Source organism: Lampetra planeri, chromosome 10 (genome assembly GCF_965212315.1).
Source record: "Lampetra planeri chromosome 10, kcLamPlan1.2.h2, whole genome shotgun sequence".
NCBI classification, from domain to species: Eukaryota; Metazoa; Chordata; class Hyperoartia; order Petromyzontiformes; family Petromyzontidae; genus Lampetra; species Lampetra planeri.
The window spans coordinates 10,561,595-10,577,662 of NC_136116.1; the positions used below are offsets into that span (position 1 = coordinate 10,561,595).

General features: G+C 51.1%; 1 protein-coding gene across 1 annotated transcript; it reads right to left on the reverse strand.

The window, feature by feature from the left end:
- Nucleotides 1–933: 933 nt before the first annotated feature.
- LOC144721011 (solute carrier family 22 member 13-like) lies at nucleotides 934–12,845 on the reverse strand. The gene is made up of 10 exons (XM_078598287.1): nucleotides 12,079–12,845; nucleotides 11,558–11,658; nucleotides 10,304–10,458; nucleotides 8,338–8,509; nucleotides 6,992–7,112; nucleotides 4,403–4,497; nucleotides 2,933–3,147; nucleotides 2,461–2,569; nucleotides 1,626–1,838; nucleotides 934–1,224 (listed from the first exon to the last, which is right to left on the reverse strand). Exons 1-10 carry the CDS (start codon nucleotides 12,553–12,555, stop codon nucleotides 1,146–1,148), a joined length of 1,737 nt encoding a protein of 578 aa, XP_078454413.1. The 5' UTR covers nucleotides 12,556–12,845; the 3' UTR covers nucleotides 934–1,145.
- Between the last annotated feature and the right edge of the window lie 3,223 nt (nucleotides 12,846–16,068).

The window sequence follows — 16,068 nt, forward strand, 5'->3', positions numbered from 1 at the left end:
GCTAAGGTTGACCACGTTGATTCCACGTTGACCACGTTGATTCCACGTGGCCGACCACGTTTACTCAACCAAGGTTGACCATGTTTATTCATTAAGCTCTATACTCTTTGGTTCTTTCGGTAAAGTCACGTAGATATAAAATAAAATATACCTACGTGACTTTACCGAAATAACCAAAGAGTATTGATTCCTGCAGTCACGAAAGCCTCAAATAAAAATCATTTTTAAGCTCTGTCTGCCCATCTGTCCGTACATAATTGGGGGGACGGAAGGTGAAAGGGGGCACGGTAACTCTTGTAAGGGTAATCCTGTACGAACAAAGCAGTGGAAGAGTCGTGTTGCTATCAGGGACCTACCCTATTGAAGCCTTACATAATCCATACACGCAGCCAGATTTATCCCCCCCCCCCCCAACTTATTAATGCGTAATGAATGTTCTAACGTGTTTGATGAAACAAGCTGATTCAATGGTTCAGTGGCCGGGCGGCTCAGCGGTCCAAGCCCTGGAGCCAGCAGCGCTGGGCTCGTTGCCCTGAATTTGGTTCCATCCACCCGTGGTCAAAACTGGGTCCGAGGGTGAATTGAGCCAATGGTGTCTCGGCGTGGTCTCCAATTTTTCGCGCGGCAAACAAATGTGTTTAACTGTCGATTTAATTTGGCAAAAAATTACAGATCTGACTGTGTGACGAAACGCGCTCTGCGCAGCGCATGAAAGGGTTCGCCGTCAGCGTGGTTTGTAAGGCCGACTTGAAGTGAATCAGAAGTAGTTCTGTTTCATCATCTTCCACGGCCACATCCTGGCAAGGTGGTGCTCTGCTAGGTGCCGGAATTCCAAATTAAAACGACACTGATGACGTGTTACCAACAGTACGAGAATTGGGCAGAGAAATTAAACCGCGTCGGTAAAACAAAACACGGGGGGAAAAAGATCACTTCTCGATATCAAGCGTAATTTTTATTTTATTTTAAATCTTGAGGTCCGTTGGACAAATTGTTAAAATTGCACATTTTCATAGCAGACGGTGCCAAAGCATTGTTGAGTCTGTAAACATCAACCGACCGACAGTTATGTCCACGTTTTAAAAACAATGGTACCATTGTAGACTTCCACCGCACACCACTTCCTCTCTATCCCCTCGCTCCACTTAGAGTCTCGTCGTGAAAACCTTGAGGCTGCCCTTCGCCGCGCCGTTCTGCGCCACTCCTGCCTTCTTCAGCTTGGCCCTACATGACACCAGACACAGGCACCGCGGTCAAGTGAGCAATATGCACAGATGACTTTATCCATCCAGACAGAGAGCGGACCCCGACTGCCTCCATCACGGCAACATCCAAATTGCTTTCCCAAATCTCGGCAAATATGACCCCGAATGGATAAATGGAATGGCAACTACAATTCAGGTCAAAGACAGAAGTCCTCGAGCTACCCACGGTTAGTTGCTCAGTAGACCAAATGATTGTCCATCAAAAGCACTTTTCAACAAAACCCCGTTGTCACCGACAAGACGTGACAATCGCCCGGTGACACTTTTCCCCGTGACGCACGCCAAACTTGCAAAAGGTGTTAAACCCCCCCACCCCACCCCCCCCCCCCCCCAAAAAAAAAAAATTTGTCGGACACGTACTTGTGCGCCAACTCTGCTTTGGTCGGTAGAACGTCGGGCAGCTTGACGTTCCTGGTCTCCGGCAGCCACAGGCAGAGCAGCGAGCTGACGAGCACGCCGACGCCCACCAACGTGAGCGGGATGACGCGGTGGTAGGCGCCGAGAAGGGACACCATGGGAGCCAGAATTCCACCCAGGCTGCCCGACATTGCCGACATCCCCAGTCCGTTTTGTCTGTCGAGACGACGTCAACGGTCTGGGGCAACTCGGCCGTCGTGTAGGGGCCACGCTCGCGCACTTGCGCGCGGTCGGCATTGCGCGCGCAGAACATTGTCAGTGGAAACGGTGCGTCTGGTGGAGGACACTGCTGTTTATGTGACGCGTACATGAACAGCTCTCGTCAGGCCTCATCCAAATGCTGGATGAGGGCCGTCACCGGTGGGTGAGGGCACGGGCAGCATAAACATGGGAACATAGAAGTACAATACGACAATATGTTTTGCTGCGCTAAATTATTCTACCCACAAAGTCGCTGTGCAGTAACACACTTGGGTCATTTACAGGCAACTGACGCCAACAAACGTGTTCGCTCTGAGCATCCATTGCAACTTGGTACGACAACGGCATAGAGTGACGGTGGTTTTTTTTTATCTATCGTGTTTGATGAACAATGCTTGGTGTACAAGAAAGGGCAGCATCTCATGTGCCCCCACACGTGTTCGTGCTGATCCTCGTGTGGACTCCCGTTCAAAAGCACCAAATAAAGCTGAACCCCGATTATACGACGAGATGGGGCGCGCGAACGTTGTGCTTTGTCCGCGGGGCTGTCTATGGGGATCCCCCCCCCCCTTCCTACCGGTGGGTGGTGGGGAAGAGCTCTGTCGAGTAGACCAAGAGGACGGAGAAAGCGCACGCCATGCACGTCTTCACCAAGACCGCCATCACCGTGGTGACCACTCGCAGGTCTGCCCCAATGCCACCAGCACCGACACAATCACGGCCATCGCCACCACAAGCACGACCACAACAGCACGCGTCCCGGCGGCACAGTTGGTTCCATTGCAGGAGGGGAGCCCCCACCGTTATCCGTGGTGATGTTGTGGGGCAGTCGCTTCCACGCATGAAAGGATAGCGAAGATCGTGTATCGTGTTGCAAATCGCAAAAGGGCTGGGAGTGGCGGGGCAGTGGTTAGCGCATTCTGCAATGTACATGGCAGTTCCTGGGGCCCTAGCCCCCCCCCCCCATCCACCTTCAACAACCAACAACCCACAGTGACCAGTGTGTCGATGCAGTGTGTGGTGGCAACTTGGACAGGGTGGCCTCTCACCATCAGGGATGAGCGCGAGGATGATGCAGGCCAAGCCCCCGACAAACTGGACGGTGAACATGCTTGGCCGGCGACCGAAGCGCTCCAAAAACCACGGCAGGCAAAAGCGGGCCGGCGATTCGGTGACTCCGAAGATCATCTGGGTGAGGTAGATGCTGAGGCCAAATCCCGTGGAGCTGAGGCTCAGTTTGTAGTAGGACATGCTCACCATCAACCTGCAGAGAGGTTCATGCTTCAGCAGACGGACAAAACAATACAGAAATAAACAATTATTTCCATTACGCCAAGAGTCTGTGTGGATGGCAGATTTTCGTTTTCCTTCTTGGTTATTTTGTCTCCCTTCTCTGCTCGTGATGTCCATCATCACCCTCTGCTTCATTTGTTTCACTCCAGTCACCCACCTCCTCATCGCTCTTCTATCGCTACGACCTTTCGCTACCGTTCCCATGTAACCTCACTCATCGATGACTACCGCCACGTTGAACACTCGGTCTACCAGACTGGCTGACTGTATCGTCTCGTCCACGCTGTTCAACCACCACCACCACCACCAGTCGCATTGAAGGTCACAACACTTCTCTCTCTCTGCTTGTTTCCTTTCAATGTCCAACTTTGGAATTGCCTCGCCCATTGTCTCTCACCCCCCTCCCCCCACCCCGGTTCCTATAACTGCTCAAATTGAGGAATGTCTTCACGGTCATATCGCGCCGGTTGCTGATGGGGTCCCTTGCCATGTTAGTCCTTTGGGTCAGTGCACAGCAACCATGATTAATAAAACACACACAATCGTGTTCCCTCTTATTATTGCCTCTAAGCTGTGGGGTGTTTGGCGACTGCCTGCCCCCAACCCCCCCCCCCCCCCCGTATATATGTAATGATTTATTCGGATTTAGATTTAAAGCTTCCGTGACTGCAGGGATTCATATTCTTGGTTCTTTCGGTAAAGTCACGTGACTTTACCGAAAGAACCAATAATGTGATTTATTAGGATGTTATTGTCGCTTGTTCACTTAGGTCACCCTTGCCAGTGCGAAATAAGTTCAACGTCGTACTACGGACATACACGTGACGAAAACAAAACTTAGTTCTGGGAAGGTTTTGCTCAACATGTTAAGATAACTATAATAATTAGAATGTTAACTAACGTGACGATGGGGAGGAATAATGGGTTCAGGTGACCCGTGAGGCCACTTTTCGCAAGGATACAAATAATATATAAAGTTGTTCTTTGATCTTAATCACGACTCTTGACTTGGAACGATTTAGGCATTCTCCAAATTATATGACCCCCCCCCCCCCCCCGTAATTTAAAGCAATAGTCAGAGGTGCGTCTTGTAATCCAGCGCGTCTCGTAGTGCAGCTAATTGAATCGTGGGACGTGGAGGCAGAGGGGAGCCCCGGGGCGGGGGGAGGCTGGGTGGGTGGGGGAGTGAATTTGTTACCCTGCTAATTTTGACTGTGACATCTCACCAGAGGTAGAGGATGGTCAGGGTGAGACGTCGCATGTGGAACGTTCTAAAGAGGTCGAGCGCGGACGTCGAGGACTTCTTCTTCTCCATTGACAACTGGAGCAGGGGGACGCACAAGGACAGTGATCCCCCGTGTCGCCTAAACATACTGTTTTGTTTAACACGTAGGCTTTCGCGACCAAAATTATTCACAATAAAGGTTTTTGGGTTAGATCGCGCAAGTGTAAATGTGTCGTAACCCTCCACCACCCGACAGCCAATTAATAAGGGACTTGTCACGTAAACCAAACGCCAATTAGTAACTAATTCAGCCCACCGGTGTGTTGGAGCGTAAATCCACAACATTTACAATTTGAGTAGTACGACGTTTGAGACTGTTTTGGCAAGTGCTGTTAACCTTTTTTTGACTTAAAACTTTCGTGACTGCAGGAATTCATATTATTGGTTCTTTTTGTAAAGTCACGTAGATAGAAAACAAAAAATCTTAAATAAAATAATAAAATTTAAATTAACAATACAGATGTATTTTTATGTTATTTTCTATTTACGTAACTTTACCGAAAGAACCAAGAATATGCTGTTAACCTATTAGCGAGGCGCACGAGGGGGTGGTGGGGGGGGGGTCAGCACCGCGCCCAGCCGCACACTTTGTTTCCCCAGTAGCGATATTTGCACATTGCACCGGATACTCATTTTTGAGGTCGAGTCGACCTAGGGGGGCCTAGGTCGACTCGACCTCAAAACCGGTGACCAGAGTTCGATTCCCGCTCACGGCTCACCAATGTGGGCCGTGAGCGGGAATCGAACTCTGGTCACCGGTGTTGTAGCGCAGCGCGCTGACCACTACACTACCGCTGCCCACGCATGCAAGCAGCCAAGCAAACAGAAGTCCAATTGTAACTCTAAATCACCAGGGAGTGGGGGGGGGGTGAATACAGTCGTTTATTGTCTAGTTTATTGGAATCTGTAGTGATGAATATTTTTGTACAGCATCTAAAAGCGGCCGCATTTCAAAACGCTCTACAGAAAGAGTTGGAATTCATTTTCGAGGGAGAGGCAGGCAGTGATGGGCAAGAGAACAGAAAGTCTTGAACTTGAACTTGAACAGTGGCAGATAAAAGTGACCTCCCTTTTTGAGCTAATATTAATTGGGGGGCTCCAGCTGCAAGCCCTGTTGCTGGAGAAGGCAGCGCGTGGAGGGGAGTAGATATAGATGACAGGGAAGCGTTAGGACTTTCTGGTTTGGGAGGTTAACTCTTAGTAACGCCGACAGCACGTTGGCTATTCGTTTGTCATTGATACCGATAGTCATGTGAATAGGCACGAGGTCAGCAACTCTGACCAACGGCTTAAAAGTGGAATCTGCTTCCATAGATAAATGCTATTGCCAAGACCAGTGAGAAATACCTTACTCAGAGGGTGCCCTTGCCGGGGTAGTCAAAATGCGACATGATGGGACGGTGGCTTTCTTGAACGATGTGCAAGTGTGTTAATGATTGTCGGGTCGCGTAGATGAGCCGGGCGCTGGAGTAAACCGGTCCAGCCCGGAGAATTTCGGCGCTGTATTAATAAGTTATTGACCCGATAAAGCATTTGTGAGACTCCACCAACAATAGCGAGCAAGGGTGACTATTTATATGCCGCGTGTGTAATCTGCGCGGCCTTTTAATTCGTGAATACTGAGATGGCAAGCTGCAGGTCCTGCAAGGACACCTTCGAAGGATCATTTAGTCGAATGAAAACATGCTGAAACTGCGGGCCTCTTTTCTAACACAAATAGCAAAGGAAAAACACGGGGAAAAGTAAACGTGAAAGAAACGAGGCTGCCTATAATGTAGATAGAAACCGACAGTGCATACAACTATAAGCATATTAGGTAAAGAAATTTACATTCGCAGTGAAATGCTGACATAACAGTTTCCAGGGGACCAACCAAATTTGAATGTTAGACACGGGGATCAAAGTTAAGTCATGGAAATCCTCACTGGAGTTGTATCCATCGATGATACTAAAACTGAGTGACCAGGAGGCTCACGGGAGCTAACACGGGGGGCGGAATGACGAGCGTTGATAGCCTGAGTCCACATCTGGGTCCTAGCCACCCGTGATAATGATAGGTCCTCGTGAGTTGTGAGTGAATTATCTAAACCCAGTTACCAAAGACACCACCAACAAAACCTCGTATTTCAATGTACGTGTTCGTTTAATTTGTCACTTTCCAACTCTGAGTATTAACAATATCGCTTTGGCTGTCATGAGGCAATCGATCTCAAGGCAGTGCGTGTGGGAAATTGCACCCTCTGCTGCGCGTAGGATAAAGCGCCCACTTGAAGAACTTTTTGACAGGAGTCGAGCGAAAGAGAAATCCCACGACCGTTCTCTTGACACAAAAGGAGTGCAACGACTTTGCGAGACTTCCGAGGGAATTATTTACTTGGTGACATTACACCGTTAACACAATCGGGATGCGCCGGGGGGGGGGGCGAAAAAAATTCTACCCCCCAAAAAAAGCAACACGAGAGCTTGCCCCAATCGATACCTGGAACCCGCGGCACGCAGCGAAGAACTCGGGTGGCCAAAACACTCTCACCGTGTCCACCATGTGCGTGGGTAGCCTGACGCCATTCTGCTTGGCCGCTTCCATGATGAGTTTCTTGGCGCGATCGTGGTCCCCCCTCATGTAGAGCCACCGCGCCGACTCGGGAACGATGCTGCCGCGCCACGCGATGTCATCGGCAATGATCGGCGGCATCGTCATTAGTGGCAATGCCCTCGTCAACATCGTTATCGGTAACAGCAGCATCAGCATCATTAAGAACATCATCTTTGCATGTATGCACGTTGAACTTCGTACCGTACGTAACCAACCCTGCTAATCGGAGGTGCAGATTAGTACGGTTGGCGATGTAATAATCTACGCCAGCATAATCAGTCGGAAAATCATTCTCAGCAGTGTCAATATCATCATTATCATAAGCAGCATCAGCAGCAGAATCATCATCATATTCATCAGCACCAGCAGCACTTTCAGCAGTGTCCTCAGCAGCAGCGGCATCAGTATGACCTCCGTCATAGTCACATCGCTGCAAATCCCTTATCGGTGTCTAACTTGTTACAGACCAATTAATACTGGTAGGAATCTCCTGGTTACACCAGCCCACAGGGGATTATTGTGTCCGTCGTGCCGGGAGGGGCTGGGTGGGGAGGGTGGGGCTGGGTGGGGAGGGGAGGGGAGGGAGGGAGGGGAGGGTGGGGAGGGGGAGGGAGGGGCTGGGTGGGGAGGGTAGGGCTGGGTGGGGAGGGGAGGGGAGGGAGGGAGGGGAGGTTGGGGAGGGGGAGGGAGGGGCTGGGTGGGGAGGGTGGGGCTGGGTGGAGGGTGGGGCTGGGTGGGGGGTGGGAGAGGTGGGGCTGGGTGGGGAGGGGCTGGTCACCCCGTGGTGCCCTTATAAAACTCAACGTTTAAGCTACTCACGCTGGCTTGTGCCCGCCCTCACTGTCGGCCATATTTGCGGAATAAACCACGCCGCCGTTGACCCTGGCCATTGACCGAGCAACCCAACGTTCCTACCAGCTCCCACCGCAGGAATGTGTTACCTTACTGGTCACACGTGCCCTTATAAATCTCAAAATTAATCCTACAAAGTCCCATCGCAAGTGAAAAACACGAAGAAATAGACACAAAAAAATCTCCCGCACTAAAACGTCTGTACGCCTTATGGACCTGAAAACTCAATTTCCCTGTACAATACGGGTGAACCGTATGGGTTGACGGCTATGTAGTCGTACTCATGCAGCACCACCATCAATACCAGCATCGGCATTATCAACATTAACATCATGAGCAGCCTGCGCGGCATGGGGAGGCCCTCATCGCGCGGCAGGTCGATGAACCGATGAACCGCGTGCCGTCGCGGTTTGCGAGAGCGTCGCGGTCACCACAAGTAGACGATGAAGGCCACGAAGGGGGGGATGGTGACGACGAGCTGGAACATTCGCCAGTCGCGGATGAAGTAGGCCAGCGTGGCGAGCAGCACCTGCCCCATGCCCCGCGAGGCCTGGGGGACCAGGGCGGCCAGGGTTCTCGTGGACGTGCCGCACCACTCCATGACTGCACGCAGAACGAGAAATGGTTCCCCCGTATAGCATTAGCAGACTGTTGGGGCAAGTGCTGTTAGCGAGTAGGCCCGATGGAGGCCGGTGACAGCACACGAGGGAAGGGGTGGATGGCCGAAACCATGCCCTCGGCTGCCTTTTGTCTCCCCCGTGCTGATCACTGTGTAACAAAGAACAATATTTATTTTGTCTCTGGGTACTAAGTGTTGTTTTTTTTATTGCTTATGCCTCAAAAGTGCAGAAAATGGCGATTATTCCCCACAAACTTTGCTTTTGTGACCAGGACAGTGATATTTTGAAATTTACCTATTTTCAATGAGAAAACATAAAGTCCGGTCACAAAAGCAAAGTTTGTGGGGAACAATAGCCTTTTTCTGCACTTTTGAGGCATAAGCTATTACGAAATAACACGTACTACTCAGGGACAAAACAAATATTCTTCAAATATAAACATAACAAATATAAATAAAAAACACAAATATTAAAACACTATTTTTTTTACTTGCATAGTAGAGTAATTGCATTTTTTTCATTTGCTATAGAGCAAGATAATAGGAAAAATCTCTAACCTTAAAGATCCAGTCGTTCATAAAAGTTGAAGGCAGTATAGTACTATAGTAATAAAGCAAGTGCAGAATCACTGAACCGGAATTGATATCTTGAAAGCATTTCGTGCTGGGCCCTTGAAAGTGCGTGGCCCGTAGCTACTACAGATGTAGCTACTACATACGGAGCTACTTTTGCAACGAGGATAATCCGGCACTGCTGTGACCCAAGGATCAGCAAACCTGCGGCTCCGGAACCGCACGCGACTCTTTGCGGACTGCTTCGTGACGTTGTTGATTAAGGACCCACCGCCGTCTTGGTGTCCGCCACAGTGCATTGCGGCTCTTGAAATATTGAGGAGTTTTTTTGTTTGTTAGCGAATTCTCCCCCCCCCCCCCAAAAAAAAAGTATCCTTGTTATTTTGGTTTCCGATCCCTGCCCGTGTAGGGTTAGGAGGCCCTTTATCCAGCAGTCGATTAACAGAGAGGTCTGAGCGTTGTCCATGCCGCCGGTGTGAGCTCACCTATGGGAACCTAAAGAACTATTTTGCATAGCTCGGGGTAGCCAAGTGCCTTTTATGATTATTATTATTTAAGAGCAGGCAAATGGTGATCAGAGAATGAACCCCCGAGTCAACACGTGCACAGCAGTGTATGAGGCATGCCCCAAATGTTGATTCTGGCTATCTTCTGAACCGAGGAATTCAGCTGCGGTGTTGTGACGTGGAGGGTATCTCTGATCGCTATTGCAGATACCCAATTGACCTTCTGAACAGGACTCTTGAAATAAAGTGCCGTCTCACAACCCCTCCCCCCCGTGCTCAGCTGTTGTCGAGTCGCCCACTTCTCCAGAGGACAGAATACAACGCACCGGTCTACTGCTCGCCTCCGAAATTTATTGTTTTTGTTGTTGTTGTTATTGTTGTCTATTTAGACGACCTGTCTACCCCCTCGAAAGGATTCACGATGGGAGGAGAGTGGACAGAGCGGACCGGCTACATACACATACCTGTAAACCCCACTGCTTATCTCATTACAGACCTTATTGGTCACCCCGTGCCCCTTTATAAATCTCAACGTTCATCCTACAAAGTCCCATCACAAGGGAGAAACACAAACAGATAGACGAAACGTGTTTTTTTTGTACTCAATTTCCCCGTGCAATATAACGGGTAAACCGTTATGGGTCGACGGACAATGCGTAGCAATGAAGCGCCAAACGAGCTCGCGAATGTTAGACTCACTGAGCACGATGGGGTTGCCGAGGATGAACGACATGCCGAGGCCCACTCCGAAGCGGAAGACGATGTAGAGGGCAACGTTCGGGGAGAACGCGCTGCCGAGCCCGCAGATAAAATGCCAGACCATGGCCACGACAATAAGTCCCTTCCGTCCGTACCTGCGAATGGGTGGGACATGCGTGCCGCGTGCCACATCATTCAACTCGCAGCTGGATTAAGTTCAAAGTGGGGTGCGATTTCGCTTTGGTGCCCTCCACGAAAGGGAATCCCTACGAGTCGTACTGGGAAGGGAAACATTTATTGTTTCGGTAACGCACACTCGATAACAGACACAGATCCCCCGTATAGAATTGACAGATTGTTGGGTCGAGTGCTGTTTGCGAGCACCTACGAAGGCCGGCACGGCACACGAGGGGGTGGGTGGCCAGCACCACGCCCGACCGCCTTTGTCTCCCCAGTGGCGATGTTTCCACACTGAAACAGGTACTCAAATTTTTTGACTGAGTCGACCTAGGGGAAGGCCCAGGACTCGCTCATATAATCGTCACCGGTGTTGGCCGTGAGCGAGACTCGAACTCGGCTCGCCGGGTTCGTAGTGCGGCACCACCGCTGCACCACCGCTCCCCACACACTCGGTGACGCACTTCCCTAGGAGGCTGTTACTTGAGCAACTTTTTTTTGTCCGGGAGCCCCGAGCTGCTGACCCACAACCCCCCCACCCACCCCCGTATCTATCCTCTCACTCCCCACCTTCTGGAACTTTCCACAAAATCCCTCCCAGTCACACCTCTTTCTCGTTGTTTCCCCCCCTGACTATACAGTCGAGTATCTTCGTTGGCTTACCTACAGCACCCCCCCCCCCCCGCTTTTCCTTTTTTTCTCGCCCTTGTTACCATCGTGCTCTTTAATTTTTTATCTGTGGTCCTGCGACCCCCCCCCCCCGGCTAACCCTCAGCGTGACCCCACACGACCTTTTATATTAATTCCTTCCCTCGAATGTTTTACCACCACCACCAATGCCCGATACCAATGCTCCCATTTTAAACACATTCCTGCGGAGGAAGCTGGTAGGAACGTTGGGTTGCTCGGTCAATGGCCAGGGTCAACGGCGGAGTGGTGTATTCCGCAAATATGCCCGACTGAGGGCGGGCACAAGCCGGCGTGAGTAGGTTAAACGTTGAGTTTTATAAGGGCACCACGGGGTGACCAGCCCCTGCCCACCCAGCCCCACCCTCCCCTCCGCACCCAGCCCCCCACCTGTCGGAGAGAGGCCCACCAGCCGAGCCGAGCAGAAATCCCAGCATGAACATCGCCTGCGACATCTCGTTCAGCCAGCTCCGCTCGCACACCAGATCAAACTTAGCACACGGACAGACGAATGCACGAGAACAAAGATGGAGAGATCCGTCATTGTCAATCCACAGCTGCTGGATGAAGTCTCACCCGCCATGCTTCACCCCGCTGGATCAAGTGCAGGTTGGTGACGAAGGGGGCTGGGGGGGTCCCTAGGACCCGTTCAGATATCGCTCGCCACTGACGTTACCCGTGGCCTGGAATGTAACATAGACGGGCACTTTCGTACGTAAGCACTTTGCGTTGCGAATTGCGCCACCGCCTCCACCCGATGCATAAACGAAGGCAAAACGTGCACGGATACAAATGAGCCAGGACAGTTACATAGAGAGACATCTATATACAGCGTAGAGAATCAGAATATGTATTCATACTGGAGGAATCCGATGAGCTATAAAGCTCTTTTTCACAATTGTGTGCATCACCTCGGTGACGATGGTCGAAGAATACTGGCTGGTGTCGTACATCCACCCGTTGGTGCAGGGCTCCTGGCTGTAGTTTCCAAAAGCCTCCAGCTCATCATCACCATCAGCAGCGGCGGTGGCGAGGGTGCTCCACGCACCACCGCTCGAGACATTCCCCCCGCCGTGCTCCCACGGGCGGAGGAGACTCGCGTCGAGGACGCGCACGCACGGGTTCACCGGCTCGCCTCCGTGCCCATCACTCGGGGTCACGGACACAGGCTCCGGGGTCGCGTTCGTGGGCCCCGCTGAGCCCGTGACGCCCGCGCTGTCTGGCCGGCAGCTGTGCGGCACGGCGGAGCCCGAGAAGACCTGCACGAAGGAGGGGAAGTCCCCAAAAAGGCACGTGAGGCTCGTCCAGAAGATGAGCCACTTTTGGAACTTGCCGAAGCCGATGGTGGCGATGATGTCCCCAAAGTCGGTGGTGATGGTAGGTTCCATGGGTGATGCGTTGGCGTTCCGTTATTAGCGTGGCTATTGATTGGTGCTCGAGAAGGTAATGCTCTCAGACGCACATTGTTTCGTGTTGTATGCCTGTGTATATATATGTGTGTGCAGGGCTTATGGGGTGTGGTGAAATGCAATTCGGTGTGTGTTGATGTTGAGTTGTGACTTGTCATCTACAAGGCCTGATTCTTGTGCTCAACCATTAACCCGTGCGTGAGCTCAGGTACATTAAAAGGGGACCTCCCCGTAACGCGGCATGTCTCTCTCTGTGTGTGTGTGTGTATATATATACACTCACACCCCCACGGACTTAAAACAGCTTGGCGTGTTTAGTATTATGTATCTTAATCATACACGCAGCAAGATTAATCATTCAAAGACAGAACTACGGTTTATATGCGCGAGTCCTCTCTCAATCTGCTGTGTCCGAAGAAGGGATCCCCTCGCTGTGTCGGTCATGGTTGTTTGACCATACTTCACTACGCCCGTAAATGCGGGTTGTTGAAGTGGTGGTGACCCAGTACCGGTTCAGATATCACTGACCACTGATGTGAGACGTGTGCGGTTTCACAATTCACAAACCCTCGGTGATTCGATTCATTATCGCCTTTCAGGGTCGCGACTTCAATCAAATGATGCATAGTTATTATTTTAACACAACGAAACGTAATGTGCTATTTATTATACTTGCAAATAACGCTTTACCACGCGAAGACTAAAGTTCAATCGTGGGTGAAGCTATTGAATCGCTGTTTGTATAACGCCTCACACACACACACTGCTCCTTCTTAAAAAAAATACTCTACAAGTGTAGGACTCGTACTGATGCGACAGCTTCTTTGTCTTTCCCGGTTCTTTATTAACTCATATAGTTCACATTTCCTCCGTCGGCATCACTCAATGTCCCGCCGTACTCTTCCAGTCACAACTCCCCATCAACATCACTCAATGTCCCTCCGCTCGCTCGCTCCTCTCCGCTGGCTTCGTTCGCTCTCCCTCTGCTCCTCCAGCGATCCTCTTTTTTTTTACGATCAGTGGAAACAAGAAGATGCTTGGTGTATTCGGCACTTTGCTTCGTTCATCATTTCGTATTTTTTGTGTGTAAAATGTTAAACTTGGCTTTATGTAAACCCCCACCTCTCGCTCACTCTCTCTCGTTCTGCACGCAGCCCTTCTCGCAGTCCGACGGCCTACGACGGGTAGCTCATATCAGCATGCAGAGCTCCCCGTCATCTGCCACCGAGCACACGGCCTCCTCCATCGCCCACTGCTCCCTGAAGGCTGGCCCGGCGTGGGTCAGCCGTGCATGGCAGAACTCCAGCCACACCCTGGCTCCGACCAGAGTGCGGAAGATGCCCAGGCTGCTGGCCGGACGTTTCCCCTTCAGGGCCACCTTCCTCGCCCTGTAAATGGCGAGCTTGGCGTAGCTGACGAGCACGTTGACCAGCCCCTGAAGATGTTGGGGTCCGTCGCCCTTTTGGTATCCAAAGATGAGGACCGTCGGGGAGAAGTGGAGGCTGAACTTTAGGAGGATGTTTTTGAGGACCTTGAACAACAAGTCCAGGCTCTTGCACTTGTGGGCGATGCTCCAGCTGAGGTCACCGATGCGGTTGTACGTCGGGCTGGAGTAGAGTTGCCTCCAGCGAGGCCTCTCCGGAGAGATGCAGGGCAGGGCTTTCCTCCAGGCATGGTCCTTGTGGTTCCTCAGGGTGTCCTGTTGGTGAAACTGGACTATGTAGGAGTAGAGCATCTTCCTCTTTACATTTTCAAAGGGCACCTCCGGTAGGTTTTTCAGCCGACACAAGTTGTGATCCGCCTTCGCTTGTCGGCATTGGCGATGCAGTGGCACGACGTCTCTGCTCTCTCTCTCCAGCTCGGTCGCTTTTTGTTCTCTCTGCCGTCTCACTCCGTCGTAGCTCTCTCCACCAAGGTCCGTTACTCCGCTGCTATCCTACACTGTACTCGCTCCATCCACTGCTACTCTATCTGTATTCTCTCTATCCACTGCTACCGTACACTGTATTCTCTCTGTCCACTGCTACCTTATACTATACTCTCTTTATCCACTGCTACCTTATACGATACCCACTCTATCTGCTGCTCCGTCTCCCCATCCGTTCGTCACGCGTCCCAGGCACCAACTCCCGTTTCTCTCCACGCTCTCCTCCTTTATCCCTGATCCAATTCCCCTTAATTAATTGGATCATCCCCCGCTTCGCTACTTGCCCCCAGCCCCCAGTGCCACGTGGCATTGTTGTACACACAGCGGCGCCAATTTCAGACACCCATACCTCTCGTCCAATCACCGGCCTGCGTCCTCAATTACCCCCGGCCACCTGCGGCCCCCCTTAACGACCATGCCACCTTAATTGGTACAACAACAACAGTAAGTCGCTCAGCGCCCTGTGTCCCCGTTTGCCCTCACTGTCCGCCACGTGCAGACATCTCAACCCAACGCGTGACGCGTGTTTCTCAAGTCCTACACAAGTACTGACACACCACAATCCGTGCCATTGCAACCGCCTCGCGTCTGGCGGAGCAATGAGAGACAGCCGTACAGACGACTGTTTGTACGGCTGTCTGTACGGCTGTCTGTCATAGCTTTGCTATCTGTACTGCTGTCTGTACGACTGTTTGTACGACTGTTTGTACGACTGTTTGAACGACTGTTTGAACGACTGTTTGTACGGCTGACTGTCTGTACTGCTGTCGGTCATAGCTTTGCTATCTGTATGGCACGTCTGGCATATCTCCGCGGGCTGGCCATCGCCAATCACGGTAATTGATGTCCGGCGTGTCCACGAAGAGCAGCGGCATCCCGGCAACAGATTTGTGAGTGACGAGACAACTGCAGACGATGCAGGGCTCAATGACTCGTGGGCGGAGTTGGCAGGGGGGCACACAGGGAGGGGGCACCGTTATTAATATATTTTCAGAAGTTAAAATAAAGATCAAAAACATATGAATCTGCGATTCCGAATGTAAGAGACAGAGAGACCCTCCCGCCCCCCCCCCCCCAAATATAGAAGTCAAACTCCGCCGATGCTGAGTGTGCGCTCATTAAATCCATATCGAACACGCGTGTTTGACACGTGTGTGCACTCCGTGTATCCCAGGGCTTAATTTATCACCTCGATATTTTCCGGATCGCTGCTAAGATGGCATGGAGTAGTCATAATCGGCGGACGAGGCTGGGGGTCCGCCATTGCACAATGTTCAAGATGGCAGCACACATCGCGTCCCAGTGAAGCCAGCTGTAATTGTACATTGTGGGACTTTAAGAAGCATTGTCTGTAAGTTCGTTTATGTTCTTGTAATACTGGGAATGCTGTTATGTTAGAACGACCGTTATAATGCTGTAAACGCCTTTATAATGCTGTTAAATTGTTACGATAAATGCGAGGCCTAGTTAACAAAGAAGCCTGTAACTTGCCTTATTGTGAATGTCACTTGTAATTGAATAAGTCGAGTCAAACTTGTACCAAAGTAACTATATTGCGATCTTGA

Bases quoted from the DNA above. Each gene is read 5' to 3' on its own strand.
- LOC144721011 (XM_078598287.1), bottom strand. From the start codon at position 12,555: ATGGAACCTACCATCACCACCGACTTTGGGGACATCATCGCCACCATC. The intron at 11,659-12,078 runs GTGATGCACACA...CCGTGTGCTAAG, and splicing joins CTTCGACCATCGTCACCGAG to TTTGATCTGGTGTGCGAGCG. The intron at 3,148-4,402 runs GTGAGATGTCAC...ACCTCTCTGCAG, and splicing joins CTGACCATCCTCTACCTCTG to GTTGATGGTGAGCATGTCCT.